The sequence below is a fragment of the Patiria miniata genome, unplaced genomic scaffold, assembly GCF_015706575.1.
Source record: "Patiria miniata isolate m_02_andy unplaced genomic scaffold, ASM1570657v1 HiC_scaffold_13, whole genome shotgun sequence".
Taxonomy (NCBI): domain Eukaryota; kingdom Metazoa; phylum Echinodermata; class Asteroidea; order Valvatida; family Asterinidae; genus Patiria; species Patiria miniata.
Window position 1 is genome coordinate 15626864 of NW_024037051.1, and position 19776 is coordinate 15646639.

A 19776-nucleotide genomic window follows, 5' to 3' on the forward strand; every position below is an offset into this window, starting at 1 on the left:
TGTCACATAGACGAGACACCAATCAATTCTTTTGCCAATTTGTGATAAAGTATATTGCTAACGCACCCATCTGCATTGCCTTCTCTGAAATTATTAAACATACAGTTAAATTCAGGTAAGACCCTAAGAAGTAGAAAATGTTCGATAACCAACACGATTAGATTGCACATCGCTGGCAGTTAAAGACCAGTTATATGCAGAGCTGGCTTCAGCAATCGATACCAACAATTCAGCAATCGATACTGCCAATTCACTGGTATCGATCCCGCATATAAGTTAACAGGCACCAGAATCGCGTTGCTAGAGGCTGTAGTAACAATCAAACCAGTGGCTGGAGAGAGATACACAAACTTCTTAGGTTTGACCGAGGGAGGTTAAGTAATGGCCAACGGGAGTGTACTCCCGCCCGCCGGACAAGATGACCAGGGCACGGGGCACGGGACCCGCCCGCCCCTGCGTCGCTCGGACTCCCGTAAGATGCCCGCTCCGCCGGCCACGGCGGTCCGCAAGCGGGTAGGAGGCTACTTGGTAGGGTAGACAGTTGGTGAAGGGTCGTTTGGCAAAGTGCGGAGTGGAACCCACACACTGACTGAGGAAAGGGTAAGTGCTTGACATAGAAAGACTACTTCTAGTCGCTTACAGTTTACTGTAAATATACTACATGTACCATCATAATTGTACGCTTTATAGACAATATAGCACATTATCCATAAGTTGGTTTGACTTGGTTCCTCCCGCTGGGCTTTTTTAGCGTGCAACCAGGCTCTCTACTTCCTCTCACCCATGCGCTGTAGCTGTGCCGAGATGTAGAACAAAGATGGAACTCCTTGCCAAGTGCGTGTTTCCCTATGATCTAGCCTGTTTTTTTAAGAGGAATAAAAATTCGTAAAATTTTCCTACTTTCTCTAGCCCTTTGCCAAAAGTGGTCTTTATAGCCTTGCTTGGAGCGATTTTGCATTATAAAAAATAAGAAATTGTTATTTAGTAACATAGCACATAATGATTGGATATGGAATGAGTAACCGAAGGGCGGGATAAGAGAGGGTGTAGGATATGCCATTTCTCAGTTTATCTCAGTGCTGTCGAACTCCACCTTCCACTCGTAGGTCGCTATGAAAATCATCGACAAGAAGCTCATCGCCAAGCGAGAGTACGTCCGGAAGAACCTCCGCCGAGAGGCCGTGGTCCTCCAGCGGCTGACCAGCCACCCGAACATCATTCGCCTGTACGAGGTGCTGGAGACGGCCAACAACTACTACCTGGTCACGGAGTTCGCCGAGGGAGGGCCGTTCATGCGCTACCTGTGCGACAGGAAGCGGCTGAGCGAACGGGAGACGAGGAAGTTCATGCGGCAGTTGGTGTCAGCGGTAGACTACATGCACCAGGCGGACGTGGTCCATAGGTGGGTTTCCCGAAGGAAACTTTTTCCTCCCTTGTATGAATACATCTTAAGAGGAACTAGGCTGGCCTTTTGATCCCTTTAGGATTTGTCATTAAAGACGGACGATCCCTTAAAACCCTGAGAATTCAAACATAATAGGCAGTAGCGTCAAACAATCTCGGCTAAGGTAGCCTACTTTTGGGCCTATCTAGCCTTTTGGAACTTAATATTTTTCATTTTCTTGCAGGGATATCAAAATTGAAAACTTTCTCTTAGACGAGGATTTAAACCTGAAAGTGATTGGTGAGTTTTTCTGTGAGACTTAAAACTTCCTTCTTAAATTTTGTGATTTAAAAGTTTCTAATATTTCTCCAAATGTCCTGTGTACAATCACCATGCAGTTCATACAATACCCATAATTTGTATACCAGTTTGGTTATTAGGGAAAATAACTACTTAGTGATTTCTTTACCGTTTAAACAGTACTAAAGACAATTTATTACTTCGTCCTTTCTGCTACCAGATTTTGGCCTGAGCAATATCTTAGGACCAGACGGTCTCTTGAAAACCCAGTGCGGATCCCCCGCCTATGCAGCACCCGAGATCTTCTGCAATGCCAATTACACCCCTGCTGTCGATGTCTGGAGCATGTGAGTAGAGGTCTTGTGATCGGAAAAAAAACCTGAGAAGTAAAGAATCAGATAACTTCGCATGTCCTATTGATTCTCTTTTGGTAACATGGACCTTTACCGGTACCAAGTGCTTTTACCAAACTACCTTTACCAAGTGCCTTTACCTATTTACCATATGCAAGTGCCTTTAACGAATGGCTTACCGAGGGTTTTTACCATGTGATGTTACCACTACGTTTACCAAAGTCCTTTACCAAATGAATTAATCAATTTAATTACCAAAATACCTTTACCGAACGGCTGATCAAGTGCACCAATTAGCGTTACCGGATGCCCCACCTATATTGATATTACCAATGTTATTCAAATGCTTTATTGAATTGTTTACCTAGTGCCTTTACCAGTTGCTTTCACCAAGTGGCTTTACCAAATGCCTATAACAAGTGCATCTACCTTGTACTATAGCAATTGCCCTAGCAAAGTGCAACGTCTTTTTTTATGGGAGCAAGGTGTGGACAACCAAACTCCCAAGAAAGCGCACATGTAAACAAAGCTCGACGCCATTATAGATTTAGGTCTGTTACAATGTACAGTTTACAGTTGCCCTTACCAAAAGCCTTTGCGCGTTAACCACGTGCCTTTATGCCTCCATCAGGTGCTTTTTTTGTACCAAGTTCCTATATTGACCTGTTTCTTATTTTCATCGGTTCTTTCAGAGGAGTAAACATGTACGCCATGTTGACGGGCGAGCTACCGTTTACTGTTGACCCACCCACCAACATGACGAAGCTGCACGCTAAAATCATTCTTGGTTGTACAATACCAGAGAACCTGACTCGTGGTAAGCCTAGCTGTCTCATAATGTGCTGGGTTTAAAATAGACGTGTTTTACTTATCCACTTTACCAGCCTTTTTTATAAACTCTGATGCAAGGTACCGCGGTGATTTAGAAAAGACTTTACGTACTTTCTTGTCAAGAGAAGCTCATTCATTGGTAGTCTGTTTTGATTCTTTTTTTTTTCATTTCAGATTGCAGGGACCTTCTAGGTAAACTACTCACCGCGAATGAGACTGAGAGGATAACACTTCGTGACGTCATGCGCCATCCGTGGATGAACAGGGGCTACACACGCAGACTCTGTCCTGCACAGTTCCCCAACCGACTCACTGACACGCAACTCGACGCCAATGTAATCTCCTCGCTGGTAGCCAGCGGGTTCGGCGAATCTGCCGTAAGAGAGGCAGTAACACAGAACAGGCCGATCGCTGAGACGGCTGGATACCATCTCCTACGGAGCCGCGTTGCCAAAGGATGGGGCTATCCCGAAGGAACTGCGCCAACCACGACCGAGAGCGGAGGAAGTGACGGGGATGACGTCATCGACCTTGAATCCGATTCGCTGGTTTTCACTCCGGTACCGGCACAACAAACGGGGAGGACCTCCCGACCCAACAGCAGCGCCGGTTCGCGAACGGGTAGTAGCTCAAAGATGGATCTGGAAAGAGCAAAATCGCAGTTGGCTCAGAACCGGCAGGTTGCGGAGCAGGAAAGTCGATTGAAGAGCGCCCCCACACCCAACAAGAAACACACCGGTCCGCTCTTAGTTGACGCGCGAAAACCAAAGGCAAATACATGCGATGAAATTCCAGCAGCGACACGAGAAGTCATCCTGGAAGACATGCGACAGAAACTGGCTCCACATATAAAAAATGATTCAAACAACAACGAAATGAAAACCACAGAAGAATGCCCCCTGATAATCATTACGTCACTAGACGAAAACTCCAATCCTGAGAAGAAAATCCATTCCTCAATGAACGTGACATTCACAGAAAAGACGAAAAGCACAGCTGGAAAAGAAAATGACCGAATGGGGCAGAAGCCTCAGATCTCCGGTACTCCGGAGCAGAGAGAACCGCCAGTGGAGCGTCCGCAGACGGTGCGGGAGCGGACGGCGCCGAGTCCCGGTAGGACCGCTGTCGAGCAGGGCTGTATGATTATCGTCAACGGTAAACTGGCCAAAGGAAACCTCTACTCAGACGCCCTAAGGCAACAGCGTTCTGCGTGGACCACGACTCCTGAGGATACTCCCACCATGCCGGTCCTGGGTCTGAGAACTGGCGATTTGAGGAGAGGACCGGGCTTGCGCCGGTCTCGAACTGACCCTGGGACTTACTCCGTTTCACGGGGAACGGAGAGGGGGACTTTCACACCGCTGCCGAGGAAGGCAGCTGGGATGGTGCCTTATCAAAACCATGGTTAGTTTTATTTGAAAGAGGCTCCTCAAATACTAATACGCGTATACCAAATACGCTACTTCTCATGCCGGTAGCTTATGTTAAAGAAAATGAAACCTTTTTCTTCCTTGTCTTCTTTTCTAGCTCTGTCTAAAGATGTACACATTTAAAGCATCATATCTTAGTTGGGAATATTTGACTGAATTTAGGACTTGGAAACCATCAACTTCCGTGCTACCGTCTCAGCAATTAACTGAATTACTAAAGCAACCTTGTCATATCACAAAACCGGCAGCTATCCAACTCGGTTACCTTATAAAGTCATTTGAGTACTAACAGAGAGATAATTGATTCTGATTTTGGCCTTCTGTGAAGATCTATATCTCGAGCTGCTAAGTTTTGACAGATTGTTCCTCTTTTCAATTAACAGGTGCTTTCCCAGCCCACCGGCTCGGCCTGTACTACTCGACCACCAGACAACTCCGTCACTACCCCGGTGTCCCACATCACAGCAGCGGCAGCGTTGGTGTCCTGCCCAGTCACACTCAGTCTCAGGGAATCGGAAGGGCGCGGTCGCATACCGCTCCTAACGGCCGGCCACACCTGAGCCTACACGGGGCACCGGTGCGTAGCGCCCCGCTGCCTGGGAACAAGACATCTGCTGCTGGACTGAGTGCGAGTGGGAAGGATCTGACATTGCCCAGGATACACCTGGACCGTGTTGGTTGCCAATAAATTCAAAAGCACCGCCATTGCTGCATAAACAAATTGCAGATAGCAAGACGAAAACTCTTCAACTAATGGACGGAATATAATAGGCGCAGAACCTTATTATGCAATTATGTAAATTCTGTTTTTATGCGTTTATAGGCGATTTAAAGCTGATCAGAATAAACATCGATTTGTGAAAAACATGATACAATGTTCATTGTTTTTCTTTCCATCTAAATAGATTCTATGTATTTAAAGATTTTCTGTCCGTGCTCTTCAACAAATTAGATATTTTTTTTCTGCGGACAAATTGCAACAAGTATGTTTTATATTTCAACGGATAAAAATATATGCATATTCGCTCAATTTTGGGTGTCTGCAACCGTTTGAAAAAAAAGGTTGTTATCATGTTGGGTTGCATGTTGGGTTGCATGCGCACAAACTTTCCACCCTGCTGGTAGACTTGTATGACCGATTCTGGTAGGGGTGAATCAGTGTACCCTACAAAAACTGAATTTTCGTCGAACCACAGTTAATTCGTAAGTAGTTCCATAAAGTTTTCGGGGTGAATTAAACCCGAGAATACCACGGACGTGAATCTTTACATTAAAAAAAAGGGGGGGGGGGAGCTGGGCTGGAAGACCTGGTTTGATGTAGAGGGCGCTGTTTATAACATGAACTGTATCCAGTTCGTTAGCGTGACGTCGTCTCAATTCAACCATGTGTACTTCACACGGTGTAGCATATAGCACGAATGGAATCGGAAGTTAAAGAGGTTGTGGAATGCTCGAAGACATTTCCGTCATTTTTGGGGTATATGTAGCCTAAGGTGTGATGAAATAAAATGACTATTGTTTCTGTCATGAAATGAGTACAAAGGGTACTTTTGAGAGCTATTTTTCAGGTCCTGTTTCGACCAGAACGTGCAATTTTTGTAAAATTCGTCGTTGCGGGCAGCAAACAAAACACAGTAAATCGTGACGTAATAAACAGTACTCGTTTATGCTACTCTGTCATTTTGATATATATGGGTCTACTCTACAGTAAAAAAATGTAAAAAACAAAACAACTTTCAGCATTGGCTGATTCTTTTGTTTCTTACCTTCCTTTTTCTTTATGGGCTCCGTACGCAAGCAAGAGAGGGCGCTTTTTACCATATTTGAGGGTCCCGTGGTTGATATAGCCAGAACCGGAACATAAAGTTAAGACAGTTTCGAACACAGTACAAAGGACACTGACGGCCTTGCGCGCATGCGCAATTATTGATCATCTTCGGTTAACCGCCCAATGTACCCGGATATTTAAATGCACTTTTCGCGCTGGCAAACTTTTATTCTCCTTTATGGTCAGTTATATCATGCAACGGTGATTTCAGCCATGAACCCGCGCTGCTAAATCCATGCCATGCTATATTCCGCTCTGTCTGAAAACAACAGGCATATAAAAAGTATTAATGAAAATGAAAGTTTATCACCCGTGAAGACTGTTCAATGTCCGGGCATTAATAGCGTCTCATGAGTAGTTTCTAATCCTCAGTCCTGATGACCCCAGAATGAATCTTGTGTGTTTGGATAAAGATTGAATGTAAATTTCACAGGGCTTTACTTGGAAGTCTGGTCTGTGCTTGTGTCAATAAAGAAAGCAGATTCGAGGCGGAGTGAACACCAAAAAGGCAAGAAGTTTCACTTTCGACGAGTAGAGGAGGAGCTCCTGTCACAGTTATACATGTACTGGTAACAGAAATCTACCGTAAGGCCGCACTGTAGCCTGTCTTGTATACAGTCCATGGATTTTGATTATTTTGCGCTGAGTAAACTTGGACTCGACTACGTCCGAGTCTTTGATTGTTCGTAGATTTTGATACTAATAAGAGAATAATAAGCCGCTGCAGGTTTTTAAGCGGGGTTATGATTTTAACTTCTCGTGTGCGAATTGTCATTGCCGTAGTTCGTTTAAGTGCATAACAATTTATTATAACAAAGAGAACCTACAGCGAATAATGCCGTGATTGCCGTGATATGCAGTGGATGAAATTTTCGCAAAACAAGCGCAATTAGGCCTACGCGGGGATGACACTCATTATCAATTACACTAAACTGCATGGCCTGTATGCACCGATGCCGCAGCCATTCGTCAACTGGGCAATTTATTCAGGTCTGATCCTGCTACCGCATCCAATGGAGCTAAATCAGACAAACTCCGGTAAATTAACCGACCAACGAATCTGTCGTCGTCTTGCGTGAACCCGTGTGACATTTTGCAACGGCTTGATGGGGGATCTCCAGAGGATCTGACGTGAAGACAGTCGCCTAGCAACACATCCGATCTAATTGCTCCAGGGCAACCAATCCGGCCGGACCCAAACCACCGACTCGCCTCATTATAAAGAGACAGAGAAAAACATAGCCCTCATCTGGTAAAATGATAATCAAGAGCGCACTGACTCATTGCGACCATGGATGGTTTCTTATTCATATTGTGCTCTATGGATTCTGACGTCGTTCAATTAAGGTTCGGGAGAGCCCCATGAATAATTAATTCCCAAGCCTTCGCTGGTATCGATTTCGGCAACATTTCACGTCTTCCCATGCACTACATGTACATGCCCGACGTGTTACAGCAAAAGCTCCAGCAATTCGTAATACCTTCGGATGCTGAGTTAAGTCATACACGGCGCACTTGATTTCTTTTTTTCACTCCCCATACTGAACAACAATCTCCGCGCGAATATTAAATTGGGGCCTGAATGAAATAACGCAGCGCGCATCTTTGACGTCATCATTCTGCAGCACCGAGTGAATTCATCATTATAATTATTTTTCGGTTCTCTGTGTCGTCTTATCTACTGCCACTTGCTCAAGATGAGGAGAAGACCGCGTTGAGACGTGGATATTATTTTGATCATCTAGCCTGACTTGTGATTTTTTTTAATCTGGGTTTCCAAGATGGATGCCTTGAACTACTCTTTCCAGATGCCGGAGTGGAAAGGCCGGGTGAAGGAAGGATGGGACTACGTGGTCAGACTCTACGACGCCGTTCAGGATTATATCGTACCCCAGTACTACCATGACAGATCAAACAGGTACGATGAATGCAGGTACTTTAATCCAACGTCATTCTGGTGATGTGTGTACAAGATTGATTAGAAAATAATTAGTCATGATAAACGTAAAGATAAAGGTATTTTTAAGCTGGTTGTTTTTGATATGGCGACAGTATGACTAAATTTTGATATCATTCTCTCTTATTCGGTATACTCTATTTACAGAGCAGTAATGAAAGTACATTGCAATAAAGTGTATAATCCTCTTCATCTCATTTTTCTCTGTAAAATTTCACCGGAAAAGAAAAAAAATGCAGGTTAAAAAAACAAATATCTTAAAGGCCAATATCTGTGCAACCACACGTCTAATTTCACTGAATATTCTTATTTTTCAAAATTAAATACTGCGCATTCGTTATTGTTTTATCGCATCAAAATGTTTACACTTCATCTCATATCTAGATCTAGAAACACAGTAATAAATTTAAATCCGTCTTCTATGTGCTGGATTATTTACCAAAACATCTGACATAAAACAATACTCTTTAACGGTTGTTGTCATTACTTGACAGCGCATAATAGGCGCCCTACGTCATTACGAATAGTCTCGTATCCAGTGCACGGCATAGCACGGCGGGCATTTGCATAATAAGGGCAAGCATAATGCGCGCACGTGTTTCACTTGGACGCCGGATGCCATACCATACGTACATAGCGTTTTCAATTTTCGTCAGTTCTGCAATTTTTAAGGGTATTTTGGTGTTTTTTTGTTTTATGCTAATACGAATGTCCATATTCATGAGCAAAACTGTGATTCCATTCCGGGCACCCAGGTGAAAATTCCAGTTGAAACCAGTTACAATTTCAACTGGTGTTAACTGGGATTAACTGGGATTAACTGGTGTCCAACTGGTACCTGTTCGATTCAACTGGTTTCAACTGGTAGCTCGACTGGATTCAGCAGAACCAGTTGAAACCAGTTGAACTTACCAGTTACCAACTGGCAATTCTTGTTGTGCCAACAGGAACCAGTTGAAACCAGTTGAAAAAAGAGTTTATCAACTGGCAATTCTTGTTGTGTCAACAGCCAGTTGAAACCTGTTGAAGAAACCATGGCAATTCTTGTTGTGAGATGGTCGATCATTAATTGTTTTTCAGTTTTGAGCTTATAATTGAGAACTGAAGAGAAGAATTTCAATGGGAAATTGACCTAAGATTTTCAGTAGAAAACCAGCCAACATGATTCAAGACTGCACATCATGTTTGTCGCGGTTGCAGTTCAATAATATGATGGACTCTTCCCCCCCCCCCCCAACCCGTGCAGCGATATACTGTGTGGGAATGCATTGTACATGTACATGTACATTCCACACAACATATACTGTACATGTACATGTATATGACTTACACTGTCCAGTCTTGCGCAAGGTCACTTCATATGCCCTTTGACACACGTACTAAGCTAGTGGTCAGCACACAGCATATATACTGTACATGTAAATATGACCTTGCCTCAACCAGAAAAACCGTTAGGCCACGTTGCGCTAGCGTGCATTCAGTTCAGTTCTACTACTCATTCAAAATGGTTAAAGACGGAGCAGGCACAAATGTACATCGTCTTCTCGAAAAAAACACTCCTTACATGTATTGTATTCAGTTCCAAATCTGCGTCCAAAAGCATCACACATGTCTGTCAACATACAGCTTATTAGTCAGAGTTAATATTCCTGCAGCACCATGGTCTTTGCGGAATGGGAGAGAGTTTGGACAGAACCTTTCGTTTCTGGAGCCCTGTTCTTTCAAACCTACAGTTTGTTGTAGGCCTTACTGGTAAGTTTGTACTGAATGTTTCAAATACCCAGCTTTTTTTTATTCGTATCCGTTGTACAGCATAGATTCTGTCACATGTACTACATTTTATGTTTGATATCATTATTTGCTTAAACATGCTTAAGCTTTGTTTGTGATCAGCTGGCCATGCTGGTGAGAAAATAAAGCTCATAGTCATATCCAAGTATTATACATTTTGTACATTTACAAGCACGACTAGTCCTACATAATACTCGAAGCAATCACAATGAGGAATACATGTATATGAGTTTGGACTCCTGGTTAATTCTGTCGTATTCCCATAAAATGCAAGAAACAGCACACCTTTAATAATTTCAGGGATCAGGAAAGTATTGCATAAAGCAAGGTAAATGAAATATTGGTGGTATTAGGATACAAATTAATTGCGGATTACAATTTCTTCGGCAATGCAGAAGTTAATCAGGTTACTTTGAATAATGTTAAGACTGAACATATTAAAAGCAAAATCCTGACAAAGTGTTGGTTTCTGAAAGTACGTACAACTAGAGCTGTCTTATTCAGCCCAGACCATCTTTGTTCTTAAGGGTTTTTTGGAGGGTTTGCTTTTCTTACTTTTTAATTTGTTTTCGGTTTGTTCTCAATGACAGGGAGCCATGGACACAATGGAACAGTCAATCGATACGTGAGGAGAGGAGTTTTGCAACAGAGACCGGTGCGACCGTGACGGGAAAAGGCTCAGGAGACACTGGAGAAGCACGTATACATAGGAACAATCTGCAGCAAATTAAGTGACTCAGAGTGTAATTGTTATAACCATTTGAGGCACGCAAACTGGATATCAAAACAGTGACGTTATTTCTGCAAGGCTTCAGTGTTACAGCTTTGATGTTTTTCATCTTTGATTCGATAAAATTTGACCAGTACATGAAAGTTCTGTGCTTCCCAGGACTTGTTTCCCCAGGTCTGTACATTTCTCAATTTATTTGTCAATATTATGATGATCTGAGACTGAATGTTAATTGCCCTGGATTTATCAAGCCATTGAAGTTTCCTGTAAATTTACTCACTGAGATATTGAGACGAGTTTCATAATTGAAACGAATAGGCTAGCTTTACTGTTTTAGAGTGGATTGTGGCCTAATTATGAAACGAGAGGCATTAAACTCAAACCAAAACCTTCCCTCTTTTATCCTCAACATTGAAATTTACATATAAGTTGGATTGTGGAAAATCATCTAGCCATCAAAAAAATCTTGTAAAAATCAAGTGTAAAATAACTTCCACCACCATCTTGATAGTTTTTCATGGTTCAAGACTTCTGCATCTATTTATTTGAAAAGCCAATTATAATATTTCATTGATTATGATGATACGCATTTTGTAAATAGTGTCAAATATATACAACGTACAATATTTGCCAAAACATTTTGCTCCCCTTTGTCTCATTTGTAATACTTGTTTCCGGATAATCACTCTTTATTATCAATTGCAAAATATCTATCTGGATATATTCAACAAACTACATGTATTCGCCCTTGAAGCAACCCACAGATCTCAGCCCGCCTGTTCAAGACCATTTCAACCCGCTAACGACAGTTTGATGCCAACTACAGACCAATTCAAAACGACTTCACAGTTCCAAACCAGTTGGCAACAGCTCATGTCATTTGTGAACCAGTTGGAAACCAGTTGGAAACCATGTTCACCAGTTAAACCAGTTGAACCAGTTGGAAACTTCATACCAGTTAAACCAGTTCATACCAGTTAACCAGTTGAAAACCAGTTACACCAGTTGCCCAGTTCATACCAGTTAAACTGTTTTGGCACCAGTTGAAACCAGTTAGAAACCAGTTCAACCAGTGGCCCAATTAGAAACCAGTTACACCAGTTGCCCAGTTCATACCAGTTTGAAACCAGTTAGAAACCAGTTAAACCAGTTGCCCAGTTAGAAACCAGTTAAACCAGTTGCCCAGTTCAGACCAGTTAAACCAGTTCAAAACCAGTTCATACCAGTTGAACCAGTTAATACCAGTTAAACCAGTTAAAACCAGTCACCAATTCCCAGTTCAACTGGGACCAGTTGAAACCAGTTGAAACCAGTTCAACTGGTTTCAACTGGAATTTTCACCTGGGCAGAAACGTAAACCTCGATACTACAGCTATATTCAGTACAAAAAGCTGCTGGAAATTTGGACATTTTGCGGTCGTAAATTTTCATTTATTTGGTGATTCGTTGATTGTCAGTAAAGGCAATGAGCAAACCATTCTCACAAATGTTTGCAATGAGCAAATTTTAACTGAACAGTGTCTTCCCGAAATGACATCACAGCAACAGCGCCCTCAGTTGTTAGGTAAAGCATGGAAAATGTTTACTTTTCGAACAAAAATATTAACCAAAAACGGGATGTCAAATAGTTTTCATACATAAAAGACACATACAAAGTTGCACAAACTGTGTTCCTATTTAAGAAAAAAAATCATCACATGTACTCTTTGACCGGAGAAGGTTGAGGAATAAACGGCTAACTGCTGAATTTTCATTTTGATGTATGATTGTGATGCATATACTACCTGCGATATTGATGGCGATTGTGGTGGTGAAAACGTGGTATTGTCGAGTCCCAAGACGGATACAATAATCAGGAAAGATGCATGTGTATTCCTTAAAGATCGAACGATAAACCCCCTCAAATTACTCCTTTTTAAATTTAAAATATTGTGTTTATTATGTTAAAAGGCCTGATTGAAGGGGGAAACGGTGGGAGCTTGGGCCAGGTCACAGGGGTGTAGCCAGAAAACTAGGGTTCTCATCCTAGCCTTGGGGCGAGTGGACGGGGGGGGGGGGGGGGGGGGGGGGGGGAGGGCTGGATATTACAATGGAAGGGAGCCCAATTCCATCCGTGCTGCTGAAAGGTAGACGGGTTTCTTTTTCACTGGACACCATCTTCCCACGAGGCGCTGTTCAAAATCGATATCCATGGTAAATGTCAGACAATAGTTAGCGCTGTTTGCTTGCCACGGGACGTCAAAGTAATTTATAATAGCCACTCCCGAAAACAGGGTTAAGTTGGTGAAAATACCTTAAAAATGTGTAAAAAGGCACTTGATGTTAAACCCGCTAATCAAGGTAACTCATGGGACTGTGCATTTTTTCAGGTTACTAAATTTCAAGGGCGGGGGGGGGATTTTTTTATGGCGGGCGTGCCCCCCCCCCTATATCTACTGGGCCAGTAGCTTGCTCTACGTCGCTGTCAAGTCAAACAATTCAATGTGAGCATTTTAGTTGGACCTGTCTTATGCTGATTTGTCCTACCTTATAAAAACTAATCACTTTTATTGTCCGTTTAGTAATTAAAATCATATCGATTTAAAAAGAAAAGTGGGCGGGGCAGATTTAAATACTGTTTGGGCGACTAGTCTTTAACTCGTGCTGCTACGCTTCTCGAAGGGAGGCTAATAGTTCACTGGTTTTCCTGTTTACCGCACACGCTTTTGAAAGGGGATTGCGTGTAGAATACCAGCGCAACTAATGTACGTATGCAACAGGTCAATTTCTGAACATCTGTGATGGGATTTTTGCAGCCATTTTAAGCCTTGTTCGTAAACATGTTGCAGTGAAACATACCTGACTCTATTTGCACAACTGCAGTTGGGGGATAACATCATCATGGGGAAAGAAATAGAACCGTAAGTGTTAATAGGCGTTGGCCGTAATGTCACGAATGTTGTGTGAATTACCTGCCCAATTTCCGGACACGTCTCGTTTGGGAAAGATTCCCATATCCATATCTGGCCATCACTTGTCACCATGTGCACAAAGCCACGAACCCCAGTGTGAGACTGGTTCTGAAAATGTCTAAGTGTTTTCTCAGTAAATACTTTAATATTTTCCCTGCCTACCTTGACTTTTTAGGGCGACCGTGTAGTGTAGGGCCCCTGTTTTGTTTCGATCAAAATAGAATCAAGATAGCCCCACTAGTGTGGCCGTCGGTATGCTGCGCTGAACCTCTTGGCCACACACCGTGGTACCGCGCGCTACTGAGGACGAAGTTTCATAAAATCTGCGGGCCGTTTCTTACATTCTCAGTTTCTTACTTTCTTATGGTTGTATTCTATGATGTTTTACCTCACTTCTGGGATGCTTAGGTCTAATGATGTTCCATTTTCCGAGATATTCTTCAATCTTTCTGGAGCCCATATGTACTCGTGAAACGTCTGGTGATGGCAGCCATTTTGAATGGCACAAGAGATGACCTCAAACTGTGACGTCGCGTTTATGCAAATTGCTTGTCGAGCGCGCGAGGGCGCGAGTAGTCCGAAAATTTGGGACTCTCAATACTGTGTATGAGAGTCCCAAAACTTAAGGCATCCATATTGTGCAAAAGTTTGTGCTGCATAATAAAACCAGTGTGAATCAAATGTGCAAGCTTCTTACTCACTACTGTTTCTTCAATAATCCCCGAAACTTCTGCCCTGCAAAGTTGCTGTTGTGAGCATTGCATCACCAAAAATTCAGCGTTTAATTCTAATTTTGCAGGGAGTTATCAAAATCCAAACGCGAAACATCACGTTGATGTGTACTGCAATGCATTGTGCAAAAAGACTCCTCAGCTAAAACATTTTCATCGTGTAGATAAAACAGCGCCCTCTTGTTGACCTGAGTGAATGCAGAATGTTTTTCATTTTTTAACAGAGGGCGCTATGTTCATTTGGCCATCGATTAAAAAACAAGTAAGCTGCAAGGCTCTTCCTACACCTACCCAGAATACCTTGGGAAACACACCACCATTTCTAAAGCATGGAGAATGACGTGGATGGTTTTTGAACTGTCAAAAACTTGCCTTAAAATTGGATTTAAGGTCTCAAATTTTGCAGGTGACATGCTTGCAACTTAAGCATTTTGATGTATGTTTTGTGTGGGCATTAATTAGCTGAATGGTGAGTAAAAAAACGTCAGTAGTAATTTTGCACGTTTTTATGCACTCACGGTCCCAGTCTGGGGCGCGAGTTGCAAATGCGACAGCTGTTTCCTGTACCATGCATTTATCGTCAGGGGGCCACGTGCACCGATCTCTATTTAGGATCTACGGTACAGGAAACAGCCGTCGCATTTGCAACTCGCGCCCTCGCTCGCTCGACAAGCAATTTGCATAAACGCGACGTCACAGCTTGAGGTCATCTCTTGTCCCATTCAAAATGGCTGCCATCACCAGACGTTTCACGAGTACATATGGGCTCCAGAAAGATTGAAGAATATCTCGGAAAATGGAACATCATAAGACCTAAGCATCCCAGAAGTGATAGGTGAAACATCATAGAATACAACCATAAGAAAGTAAGAAACTGAGAATGTAAGAAACGGCCCGCAGATTTTATGAAACTTCGTCCTCAGTAGCGCGCGGTACCACGGTGTGTGGCCAAGAGGTTCAGCGCAGCATACCGACGGCCACATAAGTGGGGCTAGAATCAAGAATGCTTTTTTTTTTTTAGGAAAATAACATTGTCATTGCCATTGCCATTGGTGATTGGGGTCATTGGGATCAGACTTCTCTCAATGTAATGACACCATTTTGGTTATTTGTGAACAGTTTCTTGGGGTAGAAATTACAATTTTTCTATGCGGTTGCGGGCCGGTTGGTGCCGTGCAGCCGTGACTTGTTGTTTTAATTTTTTTTACTTTTATCAGAAAATGGGAATAGGCTAGTCCCGTAAATGTGATGGTATTGGACTACCTCTGTATTGACCGTCAAAAATCCACATGTATTATTTGGACGGAGAGTCTGTTGCTAAGGGAGCCGAAAATCCATTCGAAATCGCAATTATTTTGTCACTTTATACTCACACAGTGCCTCCTACAACTGCTTAATATCAACAAAACGTTAAATTCAGCACCTTCAGAGGTCTAGTTATCTTGTAATTCCGAGTTGAATTCGGACACCTTTTACAGCCAATGTTCACAAAAGCGTCGTGTTGCATGACGTCATGGGTTGTGATAAATCGGGCCCTCACTAGCTTGCATCAAATTTTGACAATGTGCATTTGTACGGCTGCTGCCTGTCATTCAGTTTTTGTCAAAAGTGCGCCTGCATTACATGTACATGCACTTTTGACCAAAACTGCCTGGTAATGATTGAGAGAGTGAGATATTAACTGTAATTACTGGTAAAAATCAACACCTTCCATTTTCCAATGGAAGGTGCTTTATAAATTGGTTTGGTCAAATGACATTCTAATTAAATTATGGAAGACAAATTGTTGACATTTGTTGAATGAAACGTTTGATTATTTAGTAAGAACACATGTATTCTTGCAATGTCTAGCTATTTACATAGTTTATCACTTTGTCTTTAGAAACCCTGATTTTGTACCCATCTGATCTCATTTTGCTTGTGTTTAGTTAGCCTATTTGAGATATGGCGGATCTGGATCTGGATAATTAATTGGCAAAGCCTCCTCCGAAATATCATGCCAATGAGGGTTCGAGTCAGTTCTTAGACGTGCTGGCTCATGTGCCTTTTCCGTCTTTCTTTGAAGGATGGTATTGAAGGTGCTTCAATGACAGCGGGGGGCAGTGCATTCCAGTGGACGATTGTTTTTGGGGGAAAAAATGAGTTCTTGTAATCCGTATATCTCGGTTCTTGAGTTGAGATGATTGAATCGGACACAAAAAGGAGGGCGCTATTTGCTTTGGGTACACACAAACGAGTTTACCCTAATCAAACTGTTTGTCCATTTTAACCAGATCAATGTGTCTTTGCTCAAAAAATGACACCTTTAACTTCAGCGCTGTATTATGAGCAAGATGCAATTATGGGCTTGATGTCCCTTCGAGGTCAAAGCACACAAATTGTGCTGTCGGTTTTCTGCACTGCGACGAATGTTGGAGAATAAAGAAAAATTCGCAGCAAAGTCGCCTCAGGGGTTGGAGTGTTGTTTGACACATTATTGATTGACATTGGTATGTATTCTATAGCATGGGTTCCTCAGTGTCACTAATTAAGCCCGTTGCCGACCAGAATGGAGATTATGCACAGGAAGTGTTCAGAGTCCGTCAAAGTAATTAATATCTGATAGAATATTTAACTAGCTGCGCAGCTGCATCGTTTGCGGACGAGTGTTTGTTTAAACAATCTGGGCCATCTGTGGTGTCTGCTGAACACATAGGTGCAGATTGAGGGGGAAATGAGGAAAAAAAAAGTCACGCAATTGTAGACCTATGCACACTCTTCGGAATCCCAAGTAAATAAAAAACAAGTCAACCCAAAAAAAAATAATAATTTGCATATCGTCAGAACCATTTGGGAACGCTATGTGACCAAATGGTCCACAGGTGGTGATACTTAACAATTCTAGATGCCTGATGCGCAAGCAGACATTCAGTACGTGCACACGACACGCCTTAAATTTAGTGATACGCTGAAGTGAGTAGAGCTACAAAATCATGGAGAAATGTGCGAGCGAGAGAGTGCAGTGGATTAGAAGCTGTTGAAGTTTCAGTTGTATGATGAAGGTGAACCTGAAAAAGTTGAAACATCGTTATTTGAATCGCAGCAAGGAAATCTACTGGGCCTACTTCCTGTATACGCTAAAGTGAGCAGAGGAGAGCGTCTCTTTTTATTCACAGTGCAAGTTGGTTGTGTTTACGCAGTTGTAATGAAATGTTTGAACAAAATGGCTACAGGGTTGGCTTGGTATTTGTTTTCATTCAGTTGTTTGCATTTGTGTTCCCAAATGTTTTTACAGGATGATAAGTGATTAACTTTAATCCTGGTAATGCCAATAAGAACCAGTGCTCAGTAAAAAAAAATAGTTTGTTGGATTTTTGTCAGAGCTACATGTACGTAAGTAGTCAGGGACCTTTTCTTGGACTTGCCCTGTGATTAAGCAGGCTTCACGCTCCAATAGCTGTTTGATCTGGTTGTATTTAGCAGGATTCTCATCAAGAATTTGAAGATGATAGTATCATTCTCTTTTCATTGCTTTACTTTGTACATAGATCAGTACAGATGCGTCTCTACACCTTGACAAAACGACACTTTGTGTTGGTCTTCGTTGCCTTCTTCACGGCATTCACACTCTCAGTACTACTAGGAATAGCAGGTATGTTATTTTCTGTGATGAATTGACCAAAGTTAGTTTGTCCACATTTTGTTTGCATTTGGTAACATGGGCATAAGCTAGCTAGTCTGGTTCCCTGACCTGACAATTCCCTGATGTCTTTTGTCCTGTTTCGTTTGTTTGTCTGAAGCGTAGGGTCAGGGAACCTGACTACAAGAACAGAACGCGAATTTGTGACGTCAGGGCAAGTTTTCGCGCTGTGAAGTCGCTAAAGTTGATCACATTTCAACTCCCGCAAATTTCGCCGCGCATGCTTCGTGACATCAAACTCGCATCGCATTCGCATGAAGTACGATTCAGCCTTAACAGTTTTAAAATTAAGAATGCTCATGTACCGGTAGCAAGATCCTTCAGGTCAAATTGTCAAGGATAAAATGCCAGTGAGTGGGTCTGTGGCCCATAACTGCTGCAGGATACAACTGTGATATTGTTCAATGGGATGAGCTACCATTGTCACAAAATTGGCTGTCAAATGCCCCGGTGTTGATGGCTGAATGCAGCAAGGTCCTACAGACTATTACGCCTGATGGACCATGCTACGGTTGAGGTTAACAAACTTCACACTACCTGTTAAATGTGTGCTGCTTTATGTAGGGCTGTAAAAACCCAATCAAATTGACATGTTTTACAGGATTTGGCTGGAAAACGTGATGTAGAATCTTGCAGTTATTATTGTACATCGGGCTTGAATTCTCTTCCAAAAGCATGAGCCATTTGTTTCCTAAACAGTGAAGAATTTCAGTGGAATTACATTACATTTCCTGTACATGTATGTCCTTGAATGTGCCTATAAAATTGGGTTACTAATAAATCTGCTTTAAATGAAATGATGTTAATTGGGAAGAGTATTTAAATGTAGGATATAAATGTCCAACCATCCTTTAAAAACTGGGTGTTATTCTTGTGAGAACCATGCAATTAAGAACGAATGTCGGAGGTCAAAATTTTGACTCTCAAAAATCGAGCTGTTGAGTGCTAGTTGTGAATCCTGCCGCACAGTGTATCACATTCTGCGGACGTGCGAGAAACAACATTTGTGTATTGGTGCTGTGTGTATTATGTGACACTCGCAACATGTACTGGACATTGAACGGACAAGGCTGGAAATACCGGTACACATGCGTATGCCACAAAACTTCCAACGCGTCTGATGTAAAGAACCATTTTATTTTTTATTTTCTCGGGGAATGGTGAGACTTACGTTAGTTTCCTTTCAACCAGACCTTTGAAATAGGATAAGTAGACTAACACAAAATATTTTCTGGGATTTCAGGCCGTTATGCCCCAAGGTTCATTGTGAAGCTGTCTAATTACATGTAATATATTCCTTCGGACAAATCTGGTTTGTTAATTAGTAGAGTGTTTTTTTCACCAGGTGAAGTTGATGAAATCCAGATGAAAAAAATGCAAAGCTTACTGTAGTTTCACACTTCGGTCACACAATTTCTGTTAAATGCTAACATATGTGTGAGGTATTTAGTTGAATATTGGCAAATGTATTGATGTACATGATGTACATACACTGTATCACCCATGTCGCCAAGTACTTGACACAGTTTTCTTGTTACTTTACTGATTTCAATGTGAATAATATTGAATATGTCACAGTCATCATTAATCATTGAATGTGAACTTGTAAAGTTAAAATGTATTCAGCCGAAATCATTATGCAAATTCATGGTGCATAAATTTGCCAATCGAAAATTTGTATTTGGGTGAAAAGTACACTACCAGTAGCTGCTCTACTTATGTTTTAGAACACACAAAGCAAGGTACACTAGTAGAACTTTATTGTGCACAACGTTCACAGTGGATACAACAATACTACATTGTACAACGAG

General features: G+C 42.1%; 2 protein-coding genes across 4 annotated transcripts in view; both read left to right on the top strand.

Annotated features, from left to right (window-relative positions):
- Nucleotides 1-57: 57 nt before the first annotated feature.
- Nucleotides 58-5168, top strand: LOC119721395 (serine/threonine-protein kinase par-1-like). The gene is made up of 7 exons (XM_038191459.1): nucleotides 58-600; nucleotides 1107-1402; nucleotides 1629-1684; nucleotides 1905-2031; nucleotides 2730-2854; nucleotides 3043-4272; nucleotides 4682-5168. Exons 2-7 carry the CDS (start codon nucleotides 1113-1115, stop codon nucleotides 4984-4986), a joined length of 2133 nt encoding a protein of 710 aa, XP_038047387.1. The 5' UTR covers nucleotides 58-600; nucleotides 1107-1112; the 3' UTR covers nucleotides 4987-5168.
- Nucleotides 5169-7540: 2372 nt separating this feature from the next.
- LOC119721397 (transmembrane protein 181-like) overlaps nucleotides 7541-19776 on the top strand; it is a 30689-nt gene continuing 18453 nt past the window's right edge. The window contains exons 1-2 of one of the 3 annotated variants that reach the window (XM_038191461.1): nucleotides 7541-8044; nucleotides 17814-17917. In XM_038191461.1, coding sequence (XP_038047389.1) covers nucleotides 7908-8044; nucleotides 17814-17917 — 241 coding nt within the window. In that variant the 5' untranslated portion in view covers nucleotides 7541-7907. Of the gene's footprint in view, nucleotides 8045-13312; nucleotides 13505-17813; nucleotides 17918-19776 lie in introns of those variants that run through there. The other 2 variants (XM_038191463.1, XM_038191464.1) reach the window with 2 other exon arrangements.

What these genes read in the sequence shown, in the direction of transcription:
- LOC119721395 (XM_038191459.1), top strand. Translation starts at nt 1,113, where the DNA reads ATGAAAATCATCGACAAGAAGCTCATCGCCAAGCGAGAGTACGTCCGG. An exon ending in ACCAGAGAACCTGACTCGTG is followed by an intron (nt 2,855 to 3,042) that starts GTAAGCCTAGCT and finishes TTTTCATTTCAG; the next exon opens with ATTGCAGGGACCTTCTAGGT. An exon ending in GGTGCCTTATCAAAACCATG is followed by an intron (nt 4,273 to 4,681) that starts GTTAGTTTTATT and finishes TTCAATTAACAG; the next exon opens with GTGCTTTCCCAGCCCACCGG.